The following is a 15,194-nucleotide window of genomic DNA, read 5'->3' as shown; positions in this document are numbered from 1 at the left end:
AAAAGCAATTCTCTGCTGCTAGAAAACATTTACACAATGCCAGGAATATGTATACATACAATCCACAAATACGGACTTTAAGGTCTTCTAATATAAAAAAAGCTTTTAAAGTAATGTTATTTAAAAATAAAAAAAAAAGGAAAAAATCTTTGAAAGTTTGTCATGAAAATTAAAAGGAGAAGGGTAACAATTTATGGCCACAGATAACATACTAAGAAGTAAACAACTAATTTTGTCTGATTAAAACAAGCAGGTCATAGAAATGTAGGAACCAGTCCGATCCTTTTACTGTTTCACACAGGCAGGCCCTCCTGCCTCTGTAGAATGCCACCAGCAATCAGACTTCTGCCCTTGCAGGATTCCATCTATAACCTGCAGCTCATAGATGAAAACAAAGATATGAGGAAAAAGTGATGCCTACATCAAGGTATTAATGAACAAGCTAAGGACATATCCATGAAGGTATTAATGGAAATGAATAAGGACAAGATAAGGAAATATACCACTAAAGTATAAAATCTGATCAGTATGAATCTGAGAAAAGTAAATTTTGTTGAATAAACAGGTTAAAATTAAATTATTCCTGGTCTTCATGGAGAAAAAAATAAACAGAAAAGCCTAAACCAAGCCCCCAAACAAGTTTAACACTTCAGTTTAGTGACTTTCAACTTGCTCTTCCACCTCTCAAGAAGCAATGTGTGAACTGCTTCTAAAGGGTCCATAAAAGGTAAAAAAGAAAAAGCAAATTCATATATACTCCTTAACAATCTCCATACATGTAGTTTCTCAAGGGATCCACACCCATAAGGATTCACAAATCAGAAAAGGATGAGAAGTACTGCTACTTATTACTGTCTAAATAATTTATTACATTAAATTGTAATAATAAATAAATCCAAATGAGGCAAGCTGAAAGCCAGCAACGTGTGGAGTCCTTGTTAGAATACACTGGAATACTGTAAATTCATATTGACAAATGCACTTCTAAAAATAAAATTACGTAATGAGAGCTCAATAAAGTTTCCCTTAAAGTCAACAGCATTATTCCCATAATTAAAATTAAGCACTTTTAAAAAATATTTTGGTTGAACAAGACTGATGAGATTAGTTAGAACAGCACTTTTAGTATGACAGAAGAATAAAACAATAAACAGACAAGACAAACACAATGGAATTTTTCCCCTCTTAATTCCAATAAAAAGAGAGTTTTGCTCAATGTGAATGCTTCCTTTATATTGTTCAGAACTTAAATATTGCCACCTTGTGCTTGTGCAGAAGCGAGGAGGTAAAACTGGCTAGTCTGTTTTCATTGTGAAAACCAGAGAGAAAGCAAAAAAAATAGAAAATGTGAATAAACCTATGAAAAGGTAATTAGCTTGCTAACATTCTCTGAGTTTTAGGCTATTAAGGGTTTTGCTTCCTCTAACAGCATCATTTTTATATGGCAGAGAATAAAGCCTTGGCCCTTAGAACTGACCGTAGTGCATCACTGAAAGCCACCAATATCTTACAGGGGCATCACCTCTAGACACAAACCCATAGATGCCAGGCTACAACACAATGAAAACAGAGATCGCATGCACTTGCAGACTCCAGTACACGCTGACTTGGCTCTGTGCTTTAGGCTCTATCAACTCTCTGTCTTTCAGCGTAACCAAGGCTGATACACCTTGCCTGCTGGACTAAAAGGAGCAAGAAGCTAGGAAGAGCATTTAAGTCTTCTCTGGGTAGAGGAGACTACACACAGGCAGTTTTGGCTAGGCATAATTTATTAGCACCAACTAAACCTTGGCCTTGCCAGGGTCTAGCTGGTCCCATGCGGAGCCAGGCAGGCACACACACCCACTCCCCCATTCTTCAGGTTCCAGGATGGCTTTTTAGTTGGCCCTGACCCAAACTGGATCTGACTTTACATGGTGCTGCAGAGCCTGGTGCAGGTATTAACTGACTCTGCTGGAACCGGTCTATAACCAGCTGAGTTAAGGCAATAAACTCTTTGGATCAGATGTAATGCCAGGGGAGGTGTTAGTAGTTCGTGCTCCATGGAAGACAGATTACTGGGAAGACTGGAATAGTACCTGCAAGTAGCACAGTCCCTTTCACACAGCTCTCAGCATGAAACCTGTTGGGGTTAAGCTGTCTCCACAAGAGCTAATTCTTACGTGGCTGTCTCAGTGGCACAATTTGTCACTTCTATAACCTGCCTGGGAGTTATTCTCAGTTGGCATCAGAAAGTATCACATTGAGTATCTAATACAGTTTTTCCCCCTTCGTTACTCAGTGCCAAAGGCACTTACTCTGTGCAGGTGAGGTTGAATGCAGTCAGCACATATGGTAAGAGCGGTGGGTTGATATCTATTAAAACTATCCTAACATGAAGCACACAAAATGTGACAGGCTCTGAAGGCTTCAGGTGGACCTTCCCATACCATTGGGAAGGTAAGACTTCAGACAGCGAGCTTTTCCACCTACAACTGCATTCTCCTTCCCAGTACATCCCAGACTGGTATCAAGTTCTGTCACTTATTTAAAGGAAGATCCAAATAAACCAGACAGCATCTTGCATATTAACAAAATATTTAAAGATTTTCTTGAAAAAGAATTAGAGACTAAATGGTATTTAACCCAGCTAAATTGTAAAAAAACCACACACTTAAAAATTAAGCTGAACTTCATTATTGCCTGTGTATTTGGATAAGAAAGAATTAGGAGATACGTATTCAGAGGAAATACAGAACCCACGTCTGTGTATCATCCCATATATATTCTTTAAAAAAAACCAACATAGGGAATAGAGAAACTAGACTTCAAATAAGGCAATGAAGTCATGCACTATTAATAGATTTAATCTGTAGAATGTTAACGGTTAGTAAGAAATCTAATAGTATAGCAGCATATTACACATCTTCGTGGCTGGTAGCATCTCATTTGTCTAGGGTCAAGTGATAATTTTTTTTAATTATCTATGGACAGACTATGAAACTTCTGGCATATAATGCATGCATCCTGTTAAGACATTTTATTTTTTATAATCTTTAAAAGTATATAAGAAGATAGCTGTCAGAGCATCATACGGCCTGCTTCTGATCATGTACAGTTACATGTCTAAAACTGTGACAAAATGACCATCTGACAGTGATTTTGTACACAGAAAATTAGAAGCTACGAGTGAAGAACTCAGACATAGCAAAGATCTTTATATCGAACAGAGTGTGAAAAAAGTCTCCTAAGAAACAGATACAGGTTTGCCTGCCAAAAAAAAAAAAAGTTTAGAGCAGGCACAGTCTTATCACTAACATTCATTACATTTTATTGTTAAAATTAAACTCTGCCCTGAGAAGCAGTCTTTTAAAATATTCTTTCAAACTATCACATCCTCTCATTTGAAATTAAAAGTTTATTTTCTCCTTCAGACACCTGCTGTCCTCTTCAAGTACTGTAATGTGACACTCGACATGCAATTGAATTATTCTAATATAACATACACCAGATGTCATGACCACACTTCACTTTAACTTGAGAAAAATCAAAAAGAACAAAGTGTGAACTCAATTCAAGGTGTAAAGAAAAATCTCAAATTCCACGGGAACGTATGAGACGTAAAGAAGTGTCAGTAAGTACTATTACTTCTATTGTTTTTAAGTATGACCCCTGGTAAACAGCAACTCTGGCTCAGTCAGCTCTTGCATCTGAAATTACAGCATACCATTTGCGCTGACAATTTCCATGATCCTTTCTGCGAGCTTATTTCCAAAGAGCCTCAATTGTACAGTAGCAAAGAAACAGTCACTTACTGTCAAATTACAGCTAAAGTTATTCATCTTGTGCCATTTGAGCATTTGCCCTACAGCTTTTGACAAACATTCATGTTTTTTTCTCACTTCATCAGTCTCCTCAACTGAAATGGCAGGTGAAGTGCAAGTTAATTTAGAGCACAGTCCAACTGTTGTTTCAGACAAGAGAGGGAGCTGTGAGCTGAGAAGGAAGTTATATGTAGGGCACAGTGGGAACACTGCTAATAATGCAAAAGGTTAGTGAATGGCAGCTAATAATGTGAAAGGTCAGGGGATAGTGGTTTGATTCTTTTTTGGCATATTTTGTTTATACTTTAGGTTAAAAAAAAACGTTTCTAACAGAACAAGCCTCAGATAGTTAACACATGCATTAATACTGTGATAGTCGCAAAACCTGCAACAACGACTCTGAAAAATTAAAGTCATATATACCTGGCAGCCAAGACTAGACAAATTCTGCTATTTCAGCCCAAGCAACACCAACGAGACTGGTGCTCAGGAAGCCTTAAAGAGCAAGGAAGAATGTCCTTGTGGTTACAGTATGGGCTGCAATTCAGTAAATCTGGTTTGAATTCCCAGCTCTCCAATAAGTGCAAGTTCTCTCTCTTGTAAGGTATTTAATACCTGAGCACCTTGGGCATCTTCATTTGAGCAGGGAGGGGGAAAAAAGGAGGGAAGCAAAGAAGAAAGGGGGTGAACGGCACTCTCCCAGCTGGCTCATCTGTTATCAAGTAGTATTTATTTTATTCCTAACACAACACTACAGATCAGTAGCAAATCACAAACACTGAATTGTAATTCTGGATTCATCCCTATGTGCCGCTGCTCCCTAAGCCCAGAAGTAATGCATTTCCAACTGTTTGTCCTGAAAAAGTAGAGGGAAGCGGGCTTTTGGCACAGCTGGCCAAACAAGCAGGCCTTTTTAAGAGCATTTACTGTGAGTGACAAAGCAAATTAATTGAACAGCAGGTATTGTGTGGCAGGTTTGATCCACAGTTTACAGTGAATTTGAGAAAAGCAATGAAATCTCCTGAAAACTTCCTTGGGAGTAAGTTACTGGCCCCTTTCTGAGTATTTGATTCCCACAGAAAATAAAATAAAGTTTACTGGTCCTAAAACAAAACCCTCAAAGGAACATCCTGGAATTCAATCCACTCGGGCCGGTTCCTCCCTCATCCTGAAACCAGGCAGCATCTTAAAAGAAAACTCATGCCGACCTCCCCGCCACTTCCCACTTTGCAGATGCGTGATCCCAACTCACCTACGATCCTCAGATTTGGGGATGGGGTTGGTGCAGCGTTGGCTGTTATACTTGGCCACATATTCACATTGCTTGAAGGGGGCAGTCTTGTCCTCCAGAACGTGTCTGATACAGAAGGCGTAGCCGTTAAGTCGCCTCTGCTTGCACAGTTTGGGGCTATATGAGCACAAGGGCTTATTGTCAACCTCAGAGAAGTGTATGTGTTTGCCTTCATACATCACGTGACTCTATTCCTTGTGAACATCAGCTGAAAGAACCAAAATATTAAGACAAATCACATAAGGAAAAAAAATACATTCAGTTCTAAAGTGTGTGTTTCATTTTGGCAGGAAAGAGGGACCCAAAACAATACCTGATTTTAAATCTTCTGTACCATATCAATGTTAAGAGAGAGCCCCAAGGACACCACTATCCTGGAATGATGATGAATCAAGATGAAGCAGATTGTCTATGGAAAATACGAAAAAGGTCAAAGTCAGTCAGAATAAAATAGTTATTATTACTGCTTAATAAATAAGTTGCCAGATGTAGCCACTAAACCTGTGGTTCAGCTAGCATCCAATAAGCCAAATCCACTAGCATAATAGTTTTCAATCAGTAATCACAGATCTTTGGAAACCATGAAAGGAAATTATTGGGGGAAATAAAATTCTACTGTCGCTGCACTTAAACCTGTTAAACGAAACTCCACTCATCTATCAGAAAGTGATTAGGAGCTACAAGTTGAAAAAGGTTAAGTGTCAGATTAGATCACTTGCTTTCAGGGATCAAGTTGAATGATGATTAACCCATCTGATTGCAGAGGTTTTACTTCAAGTATCTTTGCTTACAAAAATGCTGGCGACTATCCTTGCTCTGCAAAATTTTAATTTCAGCCGCCAGTGCAAGAAAGCTTTTTTTATTTTAAAAACAGCTTTCTTTACCACACCTGATGAACAATCTTCAGATCTTGCAGCTGCCCACAGCTTCTGCAAGCAACAATATGCAGACCTTACTGAGGTCATCATGGTTCTTCAGAGCTTTTCCTACCTTATTGTACTTATTTTAGGTAAATGTGGGCATTAATAATGTCAGAAGCAGTACTCCCATCAATGCCAGGAAGGCTGAAATGTCATTTCAGCAAGAGGTTGGGGGTTTTTTCCCCATAGACTCCTACAGTGCAAATCCATGCAATCATAAGGTACTTTTTCCATCTTCCAACACTATGGAGTCTTTGGCAATCATCTTTATTAAAAACCAAACCAAAACAAAAACACCCAACCAAAAAACCCAACAAGACACCACCCCAAAGCAGCTTCAAGTAAAATTAACAGTACACGTATTCTGCAGCTACTCTGCTACACTCAGCTTAGCCTGCAAAAGGCAGCTTTTATTCAGAAAGGCCATCCTGAAGCACTGGAATAAACTCTTTTGAACATGGTTTATTCAGTACTCAGTTCAGTTTCACGTGTGTTATACACCAAGCAAAGGACTGTACAGAGAGGTGATATTCAGGAAATACGTAATAAATTAGAGGCATGTGACAATGTACAGATTATCACCTCAATCAACTTGTTCCCAAGGCCTGAAATGGCCAGAACACAATTGCAAGGAGGGAGCCTACACAGACTTTGCAGGAAAGATGCAGTTTCCTCTTGTGAAGGTACAAGCCTTCACTTGCTGCTGTATAAAAGCGCCTTGAGAAAATGACAACCACTATGACACTGGGGGATCTAGAAAAGCAACTTTACGTCACTAGGGCAAAACAAAACACCCTATCACACCTCTAACAGTGAACTGCATAAACCAGGCCTTTCATTAGCATATATCTAGCTGTAGAAGCAGAAGGACAGAAGACTACTAAAAATATAAAAGCACACTTAAAATGCTTGAAACAGTTGTATATGCACATGTATGGCATATACACAACATACAGAATAGAGACACATGCTACAAAATGTAACTAGCATAAGTGACCTGATTAATCATTTGACAATAATAAGGATAATTTCTTATTTCCTCTTTATACACATAGTTCCCTTTCCATGCACACATGCAAGCAGCCATCCCCAGGGGCAGGGGCCTTGTGCTTTGCTTATGCAGGATAGCCACAGCACCAAGCATGGACATCTAATCCAGTTCCAACCACTTTTCCTAACTTCTCTCAATGCATGGAAGCACATGAGAGTACAGAGCACATACTATTTATATTTGAAACTACTCATTGGGAGTATGACCCTTCACAATGCATCTGTCCTAAGAACAGAAAAGTTCATTGTTGGCTGTGCCCTTAAAAAACACAGAATGGGAAGAGGGAACTATCTATTCTTTAGCATGCTGAGAACCAAGTAATCCTTTCAGATACCTTTGTTAAGGCAGATACTGACATACATTTCACTATTATCCAGCAACATGAAAGAAAAAGATAAATCCAAAGGTGACATGCCCAATACAGGAGTTGTGATCTGGGTTTGGGTCCCCTATGTTTGAGAGACAGCCTCCTCCATTACTATGGCAGCAAAAGTAATCAAATGAGTCTTAATTGCATCTCATACACACAATGAAGCTGGCAGAAAGCCTTTTGCTCCGCAGTTTGCTTCTCTCAACAGTTAACCAAAGCTTGTATTTGGTAGCATACTGGACAGGATGAAAAACTTGAAAGAACAAGTGCATCTTGCAGTTGGGTGACTCGCATGGTGCTCTCTCTCTCTCTTTCTTTCTATTTACCACATTCTTTTAAGCTACTATATCATGCTTTGTAGTTTTTGACAGATCAATGATCTTCTCCTCTTTTGCACAACCCAGCAACATTTCTTTTCTGAAGGTTATCATACAACAGACCAAAGAAAAAGAGTTCCTCAGAACGGTTCCAAAGTAAACAGCAAGAAACACATAGCTGGTGTGCCTCTGCTAAGCTTCTGTAAAGAAACTGCTTCACAGTCCCCAGCCACTACAATCCTGGATTTATTCTTGTGCCCCCAGTCTTATTTTTGGATTTAACTCACAATTAAATCTTATTTTTGCATTTAACTTGACCGTCTGATGGCAGGCATAGTATTTTACTTCTCGCTTGTCTGAAAGATACAGGCCACAAGTACAATGGCATATGAAACATTTAAGCAAAAATACAGACAATAATCCTCAGGGAAACCAATGAGCTTGGACATGAATTTTTGGGTCTATATATATATATATACTGAGAAGCTCATGCAAATATAACCATGTTAAAAATCCTAATAGGAATCGATTAGTGCAACAGACAAAAAGAAAGTTAATATACCTAGCAGCCAATGTTATATTAAAAAAACCCTACAGTAATTCTCTCAAACTTGCAATTATATCTTTATTGGTAGACTCCTACACAGACTTCCCAAAAGGCAGTGGCACTATGTGGTTATACTGCCAGGATCAGAGAATGAAGTTGTACTTAACCTAAAAAGAGCTTTTTCTTTTTACTTCCATAGCATAGTGTGTATATATATAAGATAACAAAGGCATTTAAATCTATTGATTCTGATTTTATCTGATGTGGTATTTTATTTTGAACAAAATATACAGAAGTTCTTAGCAGGGCTTTTTGCTGCTACATAAAAAGTAGCACAAGCATGGAACAGGCACATGTCACTTAACTGAAGAGAACTGAAACTACACTTAGCTAAATAGTGGGTGGGGGAGAAATTATTTTTGTCCCACAGGATTCAGTAAGAGATGATGAAAACATGGACTTCCCCTGGAAAAATCAAATGCTTAAGCAGCTGTACTTCACTGCAAAAAACAGGGTACAAAACTTTATGGAAGTTGTTTTGGGTTTTGCATTTATATTCTACATTGAAGTTGTAGAAAAGTTCAACAGAAACATAATTTATGCCAGCATATGTTCAAACTGGCTTTAGTCACAACCCATGAATGAGAAACCAAAGGCTGCTTCTTGAGGAATCTAGATTTTCCTTAAACAATTGCTTCTAAATAAAAGATTTTGGGCTAGTCAGAAGCAATGGGGCAAAGAACAGAAGAAAATAAAAAAATGTGTGCCATTGCCAAATGATGCAAGACATGACTGATGTTTAAAAAACCATGGTAGGGGATAAGGTGAATACAGAACGGTCATATACCATATCACACAGTATTAGAACTAGGGGTACATGATGAAGCTAGTAAGAGCTTGACTCAAAAAACATATTAAAGAAGTACTACTTCATTTTTACTACTCACAGGTAGTGAACTGCTGGAACTTGTGTCACAGAAGGCTATGGAAGCAGACAGTCTCATCAGGTTCAAAAAGACAATAGAAAAGTTCATAGACAATGGGGAGCTAAGTGATGTACCTGCTAGCATGCCTAATTTAACAAATACAGATGTTGGAGGAGTAAGAGAAGAAAACACTAAAACGTGGCTTGGCTTTCATGCTCTTCCTAAATAGCATCACTTACTCCTATTGCCCAAGAAAGAACACTAGGTTGGATCAACCCCTGATCTGACCCAGCAGGGTATTTCTTACATTCTTATGAGGTTATCACTAACATTTGTAATTTAATAACATATTTATTTCTCCCCTTCTCCCATTTTTTATTCCTGAGCAGCTGACTGGATGAAAATTTCCTTCCTCTGGCAAAAGCCCTATCTGTACATGCGAAGCGTAACAAACTTAGCATCCCAGCAAGGCTTTATAGCAAGGATAGGCAGGACACAGAGCAAACTACGCTGTGCAACATCATCATTTAGAGCAGAGCTACTTGTCCTGCTGAGTGTGGCCACTAGTAGTCTGTAAGGCTACTTTGGTAGTGGTTTCAAAGTGACTGTAAAAGGAGACATGAAAGACTTAAATACACACAGGTACACACCTGTGCAACCAACAGTACCTGCTGTCAGGCATAGGAAGAAGCCAGCTCCCAACTGCTTTCAGTACTCACAAGCAGGCATAATCAGTTCCCTTGCAGCGCACATTAGCTCCAAGATAACAAAGCTGTAACTCTGCACTCTGCGTACCCTCTCCCAAAACAGAGCCCTTCAGAGAGGCTGGGAAACAGTGTAGCAGCAAACTTTGTGGGGGGAATCCTTGCTAGACCATACTGCGTATCAGCATTATGTCATACAGAAATTTGGTACCTGACATCATCTGTAGTCTACAGAGAAGTTAATGGCCTAGTCACTATTAGAAAACCCAAAGCATTATAGCCCCAAAACTCAATCAGTAATTTCACCATGCCGAAAATACTAGAATATTTTCAAACATGTGGGTTAGATACATTCTTAAACTTATGCTCAGAATTTGACATTCAACATATGTAAGACCATTTTAGGCAATAGAATCCCCAAATGCATTGTAAATTGCAAGGCAATTATGTGTCGGTGGTTAAAAGATGTATAATTAAGAGGACTGAACTCAGAGCTTCACACATTGCATCCAAACAAAAGCAACGATTAAAGAGGTCTTAACTGTGTTGTTTTGCATTTGGTAATACTAGCACAGTTTTCATGTTAAATTGCTTGGTGTGATCATCACATCTCACAAACAAGGTATAATCATCTATCTACATATGCTTTCAAAACCATCAGCTTGGGGCAAAGTGGAACATGGATCTCCAAGAACCTTGGCTTTTCCACAAATAGCATAAATAGTAGTTTTGTTGATTCCTCAACTTGACCAAGGAAGAAAATTCTCTGCGTTGCCACTGTCTGATCCTATTGCTGAGACTACCAGTAAATACAAAGATTTTAAGATGCTTAGGCAACATGGAATTTCATCCACTCAGAGATGAACAGAGATCATAAAAATCATTACAAAAAAGACATGCATTTAAAGCTACCTTACAGTAAAACCTTTTGGTCAGTATTAGTAAAAACTGTATTATTAGAGAAAAAGCAAAAACATTCCTTTTTTCTGTTTCATACCAAGAGACTTTAGGCAACTAGTACCTCTCTGGGAAATGCTCTCTTCTATCAAGAGAAGCTGCACCACATCTAATTGTGGTCGACATCAACACCACAAAGCTGTAACTTCTGTTCCAATTCTGTGATCTAACCATAACTTTGGCTTAGTTCTGGTCATTTAACAGCTCAATTCTCTACTACGCTCAGCTACCAAACCAAGCCTGCTGTAGTTGTGGAAACAAGAGTCTTTTTGTTAGTAAAAGCATCGAAATTGAGACAGAAAACACTGGGAAGCAACCAAAGTCAACTACAACAGCTCCTGTAGGAAACACTTTAATTAACTAGACAATAATCCTTTCTCAAGAAGACCTCCAAAGAGCCCTGCACAAGTCAAGGTACTGCGTACACATGCAAGTACCCTGACACTTAACATGTTAAGACCTTACTAGACATTTTTAGTTACCACCTGGAATCATATTTTGGACTCCTTTTTTTCATATGTTAAAATCTACCTATGAGAAGCAGCAACATTGTCCTCATTCCGCCTTTTAGAAAGCTTGCTACTTCAACTCTGCAAAAGGGCAGTTTATACTGCATAAGGATGTCTGATATATTAACAGAAAAGCAGCAGTATGCTTTAGGCAATACTTTATGTAATGTAGATTATGCTTCAGAATATAATGCAATAAATAGAGAATTAAATTTAAGTATTATTCCTAATAATGGCTAGAGAACTTAAAGACTTGTAACAAGTTTCAATCTACAGCAAAAAACATAATTAAGAGGAGAGAAAATAAATTTCAAAACTGAGCAGGTTCTTCTTTTTGAGCCTAAGCAGGAATTCAATTTCAGCTGATTCACTTGTCTGATAAATAGTACCTTGAAGAAAAAACTGACAAAGACAGCCCAAAGCCTAAAAAACCCCCAAACATTTTAGACTCTAGGAATTTTGAAACGTCAAAGGATTTCTAAAGAGAAAAGATGTTAAGTAGGAAGATTCATAACTGTTGCTAAGAGCACATTCCTATAAATGCCAATAAAATAATTTCCTAAACATGGCTGGCTATTCCTGACCTGAGGTTCAAGACAGGCTCCATATCTTTGGAAGTCTTTTGAACAAGGATTTCTCTATTTGAGGAGGTCTCAGGCCTCAGTCCTGCAATCACATCCTTACAGGCAGATTCTCATGCTTGCACAGAAGCAGACTTATTTCAATGTGGCTACAAACAGGCCCAGGTTTTGCAGGGCAAGTGGGGCTGCAGAAAGGCAGCCTTCAGATGCAGCAACAAATGGAACATTTAGGCCACTGCAACATCGCAGAAATGCATTTTAAAACGTTATCTCAAAATATCAAAGCCATGATCCTGAGACAAAGCAGAGACTAAACATACTACAGCATACCTTGCAACTGTACTTGAATGAAAAAAAGGCTTTAAGTCCAAGTTTTTTATTTAGTCAAATAACAGATAGCCTGCACTTGCATATGAGGTTCAACAAAATACCTTAGTCTTATTTTTAGTCCCAGTGCCATGAAGACAAAGAAGCTTATTTTCACACAATACAGGAATATCATTCTTGCTTCAATGGGAATAATAAATAAAATAAAGCAGTAGAGCTCCTCACAGAGCAGCCTTTTAGCAGTTAGAAGCTATCAAAGTTTCAGTATGGTATTACAATAAATTTGTACCTCCTGAGGATTCACCATACTGTGAGAACACGGTACATGCAACTCTGTAGGACCAGGCCCTATGTACAAATTCATTCACTCATCACAAAAATATTGAAACATCAAAACAACTCCCATTAAGTAAATTTTGGGTTGCTTTCTGTAGATAATTTAGCTTTACAATTAATAAAAGTTGTCTGATGTACGTACGTGTTACAAACAAATCACATAAAAGGCTGAAGATGGCTGCGAAAATGTCACCAGGTTGTGACAATTTCATACAAAACACGAGCGCTCCAGTTCATGGGTCAGGAGCTGTACCTGGGGGTGGAACACTGCCAGTACACGGGTGCCCATAGCATAGGGGAGGGCTCTCGGCTACAGGGGAACAAACCATTGCCTTAAATTTGCCAATTTTCTTATTTAAGTCTACCAATGCTCAAAAATTGAGAACAGTCTTAAAATAAACCTTCATCGTATGTTGTTAAGTAACAAAGTTAGAACTAACTATAGATCTACATATTTTAATCAGATGGCATAATATAAGACTTTAAGGTAAGTGTTACTGTCATTTTTCAAAATTCATTTGAGGTTACCTGTACACAGCCATTAACGTTTTGAGCTAAACAACATATTAAGGAACATTTGACCAAAACTAGACACCTCCCACATGAGAAACCAGAGCTATTTCACCTGTGCGGGGTGAAGTACGTTGGTGGGTTTTCCAGTGGACTCACTTCACAACTACCAGACGTTCTTGTCCCTGAAAAAAAGGATCCTTTCATTTTCAGTCCTGGCGGGGCAGCAGCAGCTGACAGGGACCCCCCACCCTAGAGGTACCCCGGCCCACGGGGACAGCTAGGGTACCCCGGCAGGGACGTGAGAGGGGTCCAGAGCCAAAGTCCAGCCGCGGCCCCTGCCATGTAGGGCCCGCTGAGGCAATCGGTTCCCCTGCGGCAGGGCCAGCGGGCTGTTCCCCCCGTCCCGGGCCCCGGCGGGGCTGAGGTGGCTGCCAGCCCCGGCACGTGGCGGGGCGCAAAGCCGAGGCCGAGGCCGCCCCTCACTCCTCTCCCTCGCGCCCAGCTTCGGGGGCCGGTCCGGGGCCCCCGTGTGCCGGCAGCTTACGGGGGGGTGGGGGGCAACACTCAGACAGCCTCCCCACACCCCCTCCCAAAAAGTTGTGAGGCGACTCACCTCGCCGCCGGCCCGGTCGAGGGGGAACACCGGAGGGGTGGGGGGGGGGGGGGGGGCGAGGGGGGGACGGGACGGGCGGGGAGGGCCGCGGCCGCGTCTCGGGGCGCCCCCACCCCGCCAGCCCCGTCCCCACGGCCGTGGGCGCGGGGCGGGCGGCAGCGGAGAAGGGGGGAAGCACCCTAAAAACGCCGCGAAACTTTCCAGGCCGCGGCCGGCGCGGCCCCGCACGCCCCGCGGGACCGGCACCGCCTCCGCCGCGGCGGCCCCGGACGGGGCTGGGGGAGGGGGTGCACCCCCCCACCCCCCCCCCCCGGCCACCGCCACAGCCGTTCGTTAAAAGTCATTTCGGCAAATTAATGCCGCCCCCAGTCCCCCTGTCCCGCGGCCCCCCTCGCCCCGCCGTCCCGCGGAGGGGGGGGGGGCGGGGGAGAAGCGGCCCCGGCCGTGGCGCCCCCGCCGCCTCACCCCCAGCCGCCAAGCTCCGGCGGCGGCGGGGCTCGGCCCGCTTTGGGCCCGGGGCCCGGCGCGGGGGGCCCGGCGGGGCGGGGAACGGAGCTGCCGGGCCGCGCCGCGCTGAGGCCTAGCGCCCCCCCGCCCCCGTTCTCCCCCCGCCGCCCTTCACCTCCCGGGCAAAGGCGCCGTGGCGCCGTACCCCGACCCTCCCGCTGGGCTCCGGCGACCGTCTCACCCCCTTTCGGCGCTTCTCTCGGCGCTCGAAAGCCTCAAAAACCCCCCCGGCTCCCCTCACCCCCCGCTGCGGCCTACAGCGCCCCGGCCGATCCTCGGCCTCGCGTAGCCCGCCTCCCCGCCCGCCCTGCACCCCTCGCACCGCCTGCCGCGCTACGCGAGCCCGGGGATGCAGGCCGGGCCTGGCTTACCTTTCCAGCTGCTTTTTTTTTCTCCTCTCTCTCCTCTCCCCCCTTTCCCTCTGTTGGGCTGACAGATCAGAGTTTCCTCCCCAGCAGAGGGACTGGGAATGGGCTCGGGCTCTGTGCTGAGGAGCTGCTGCCCCCCTGGCTCTGAGAAGATCCTGCTTTTTGTGGGGAGGAAGCTTTGGGGGCTCTTTATTATTTTAAAACTACAAAGTGCTCAGAGGGTAGGTGATTATTAAGGGGAATCCCTGAATATATTCTCCAGCAAAGAAGGCAGGGCTGCTGGGGCTGCTCAAGAAGAGAGCCAGCAGCCTCCTACAGCACCACTACAGGCACTGAGAGGACATAACATCAGAGCGCGGCTCCTCTGCCCTCCAAAACAACAACTTTCCTACCATCTTGGAGGTAGTAGAGAGGGAGAGAGGGAGGGGGAAAAAAAGTACAGAAGGTTTTTATAAAGTGTCAATTTGGGGGAGGGAGCCAAATGGCCAAAATATTTTTTTTTTATCATTTATGTGACTTTTTATTTTAAATAAAAATAAAATACAAAGGCATGT

At 42.1% G+C, this 15,194-nt stretch overlaps 1 protein-coding gene across 2 annotated transcripts in view; it reads right to left on the bottom strand.

Moving 5' to 3' along the window:
- Positions 1 to 14,910, bottom strand: part of INO80D (INO80 complex subunit D) — a 36,877-nt gene extending 21,967 nt beyond the window's left edge. Inside the window, exons 1-4 of one of the 2 annotated variants that reach the window (XM_075756436.1) lie at positions 14,644 to 14,910; positions 13,265 to 13,334; positions 5,408 to 5,503; positions 5,056 to 5,302 (exon numbers count right to left, since the gene is read on the bottom strand). In XM_075756436.1, coding sequence (XP_075612551.1) covers positions 5,056 to 5,273 — 218 coding nt within the window. In that variant the 5' untranslated portion in view covers positions 5,274 to 5,302; positions 5,408 to 5,503; positions 13,265 to 13,334; positions 14,644 to 14,910. Of the gene's footprint in view, positions 1 to 5,055; positions 5,303 to 5,407; positions 5,504 to 13,264; positions 13,335 to 13,765; positions 13,890 to 14,643 lie in introns of those variants that run through there. The other variant, XM_075756437.1, reaches the window with a different exon arrangement.
- Between the last annotated feature and the right edge of the window lie 284 nt (positions 14,911 to 15,194).

Source organism: Balearica regulorum, chromosome 6, assembly GCF_011004875.1.
Source record: "Balearica regulorum gibbericeps isolate bBalReg1 chromosome 6, bBalReg1.pri, whole genome shotgun sequence".
NCBI lineage: Eukaryota > Metazoa > Chordata > Aves > Gruiformes > Gruidae > Balearica > Balearica regulorum.
This window is presented reverse-complemented; position numbering and strand designations above follow the sequence as displayed.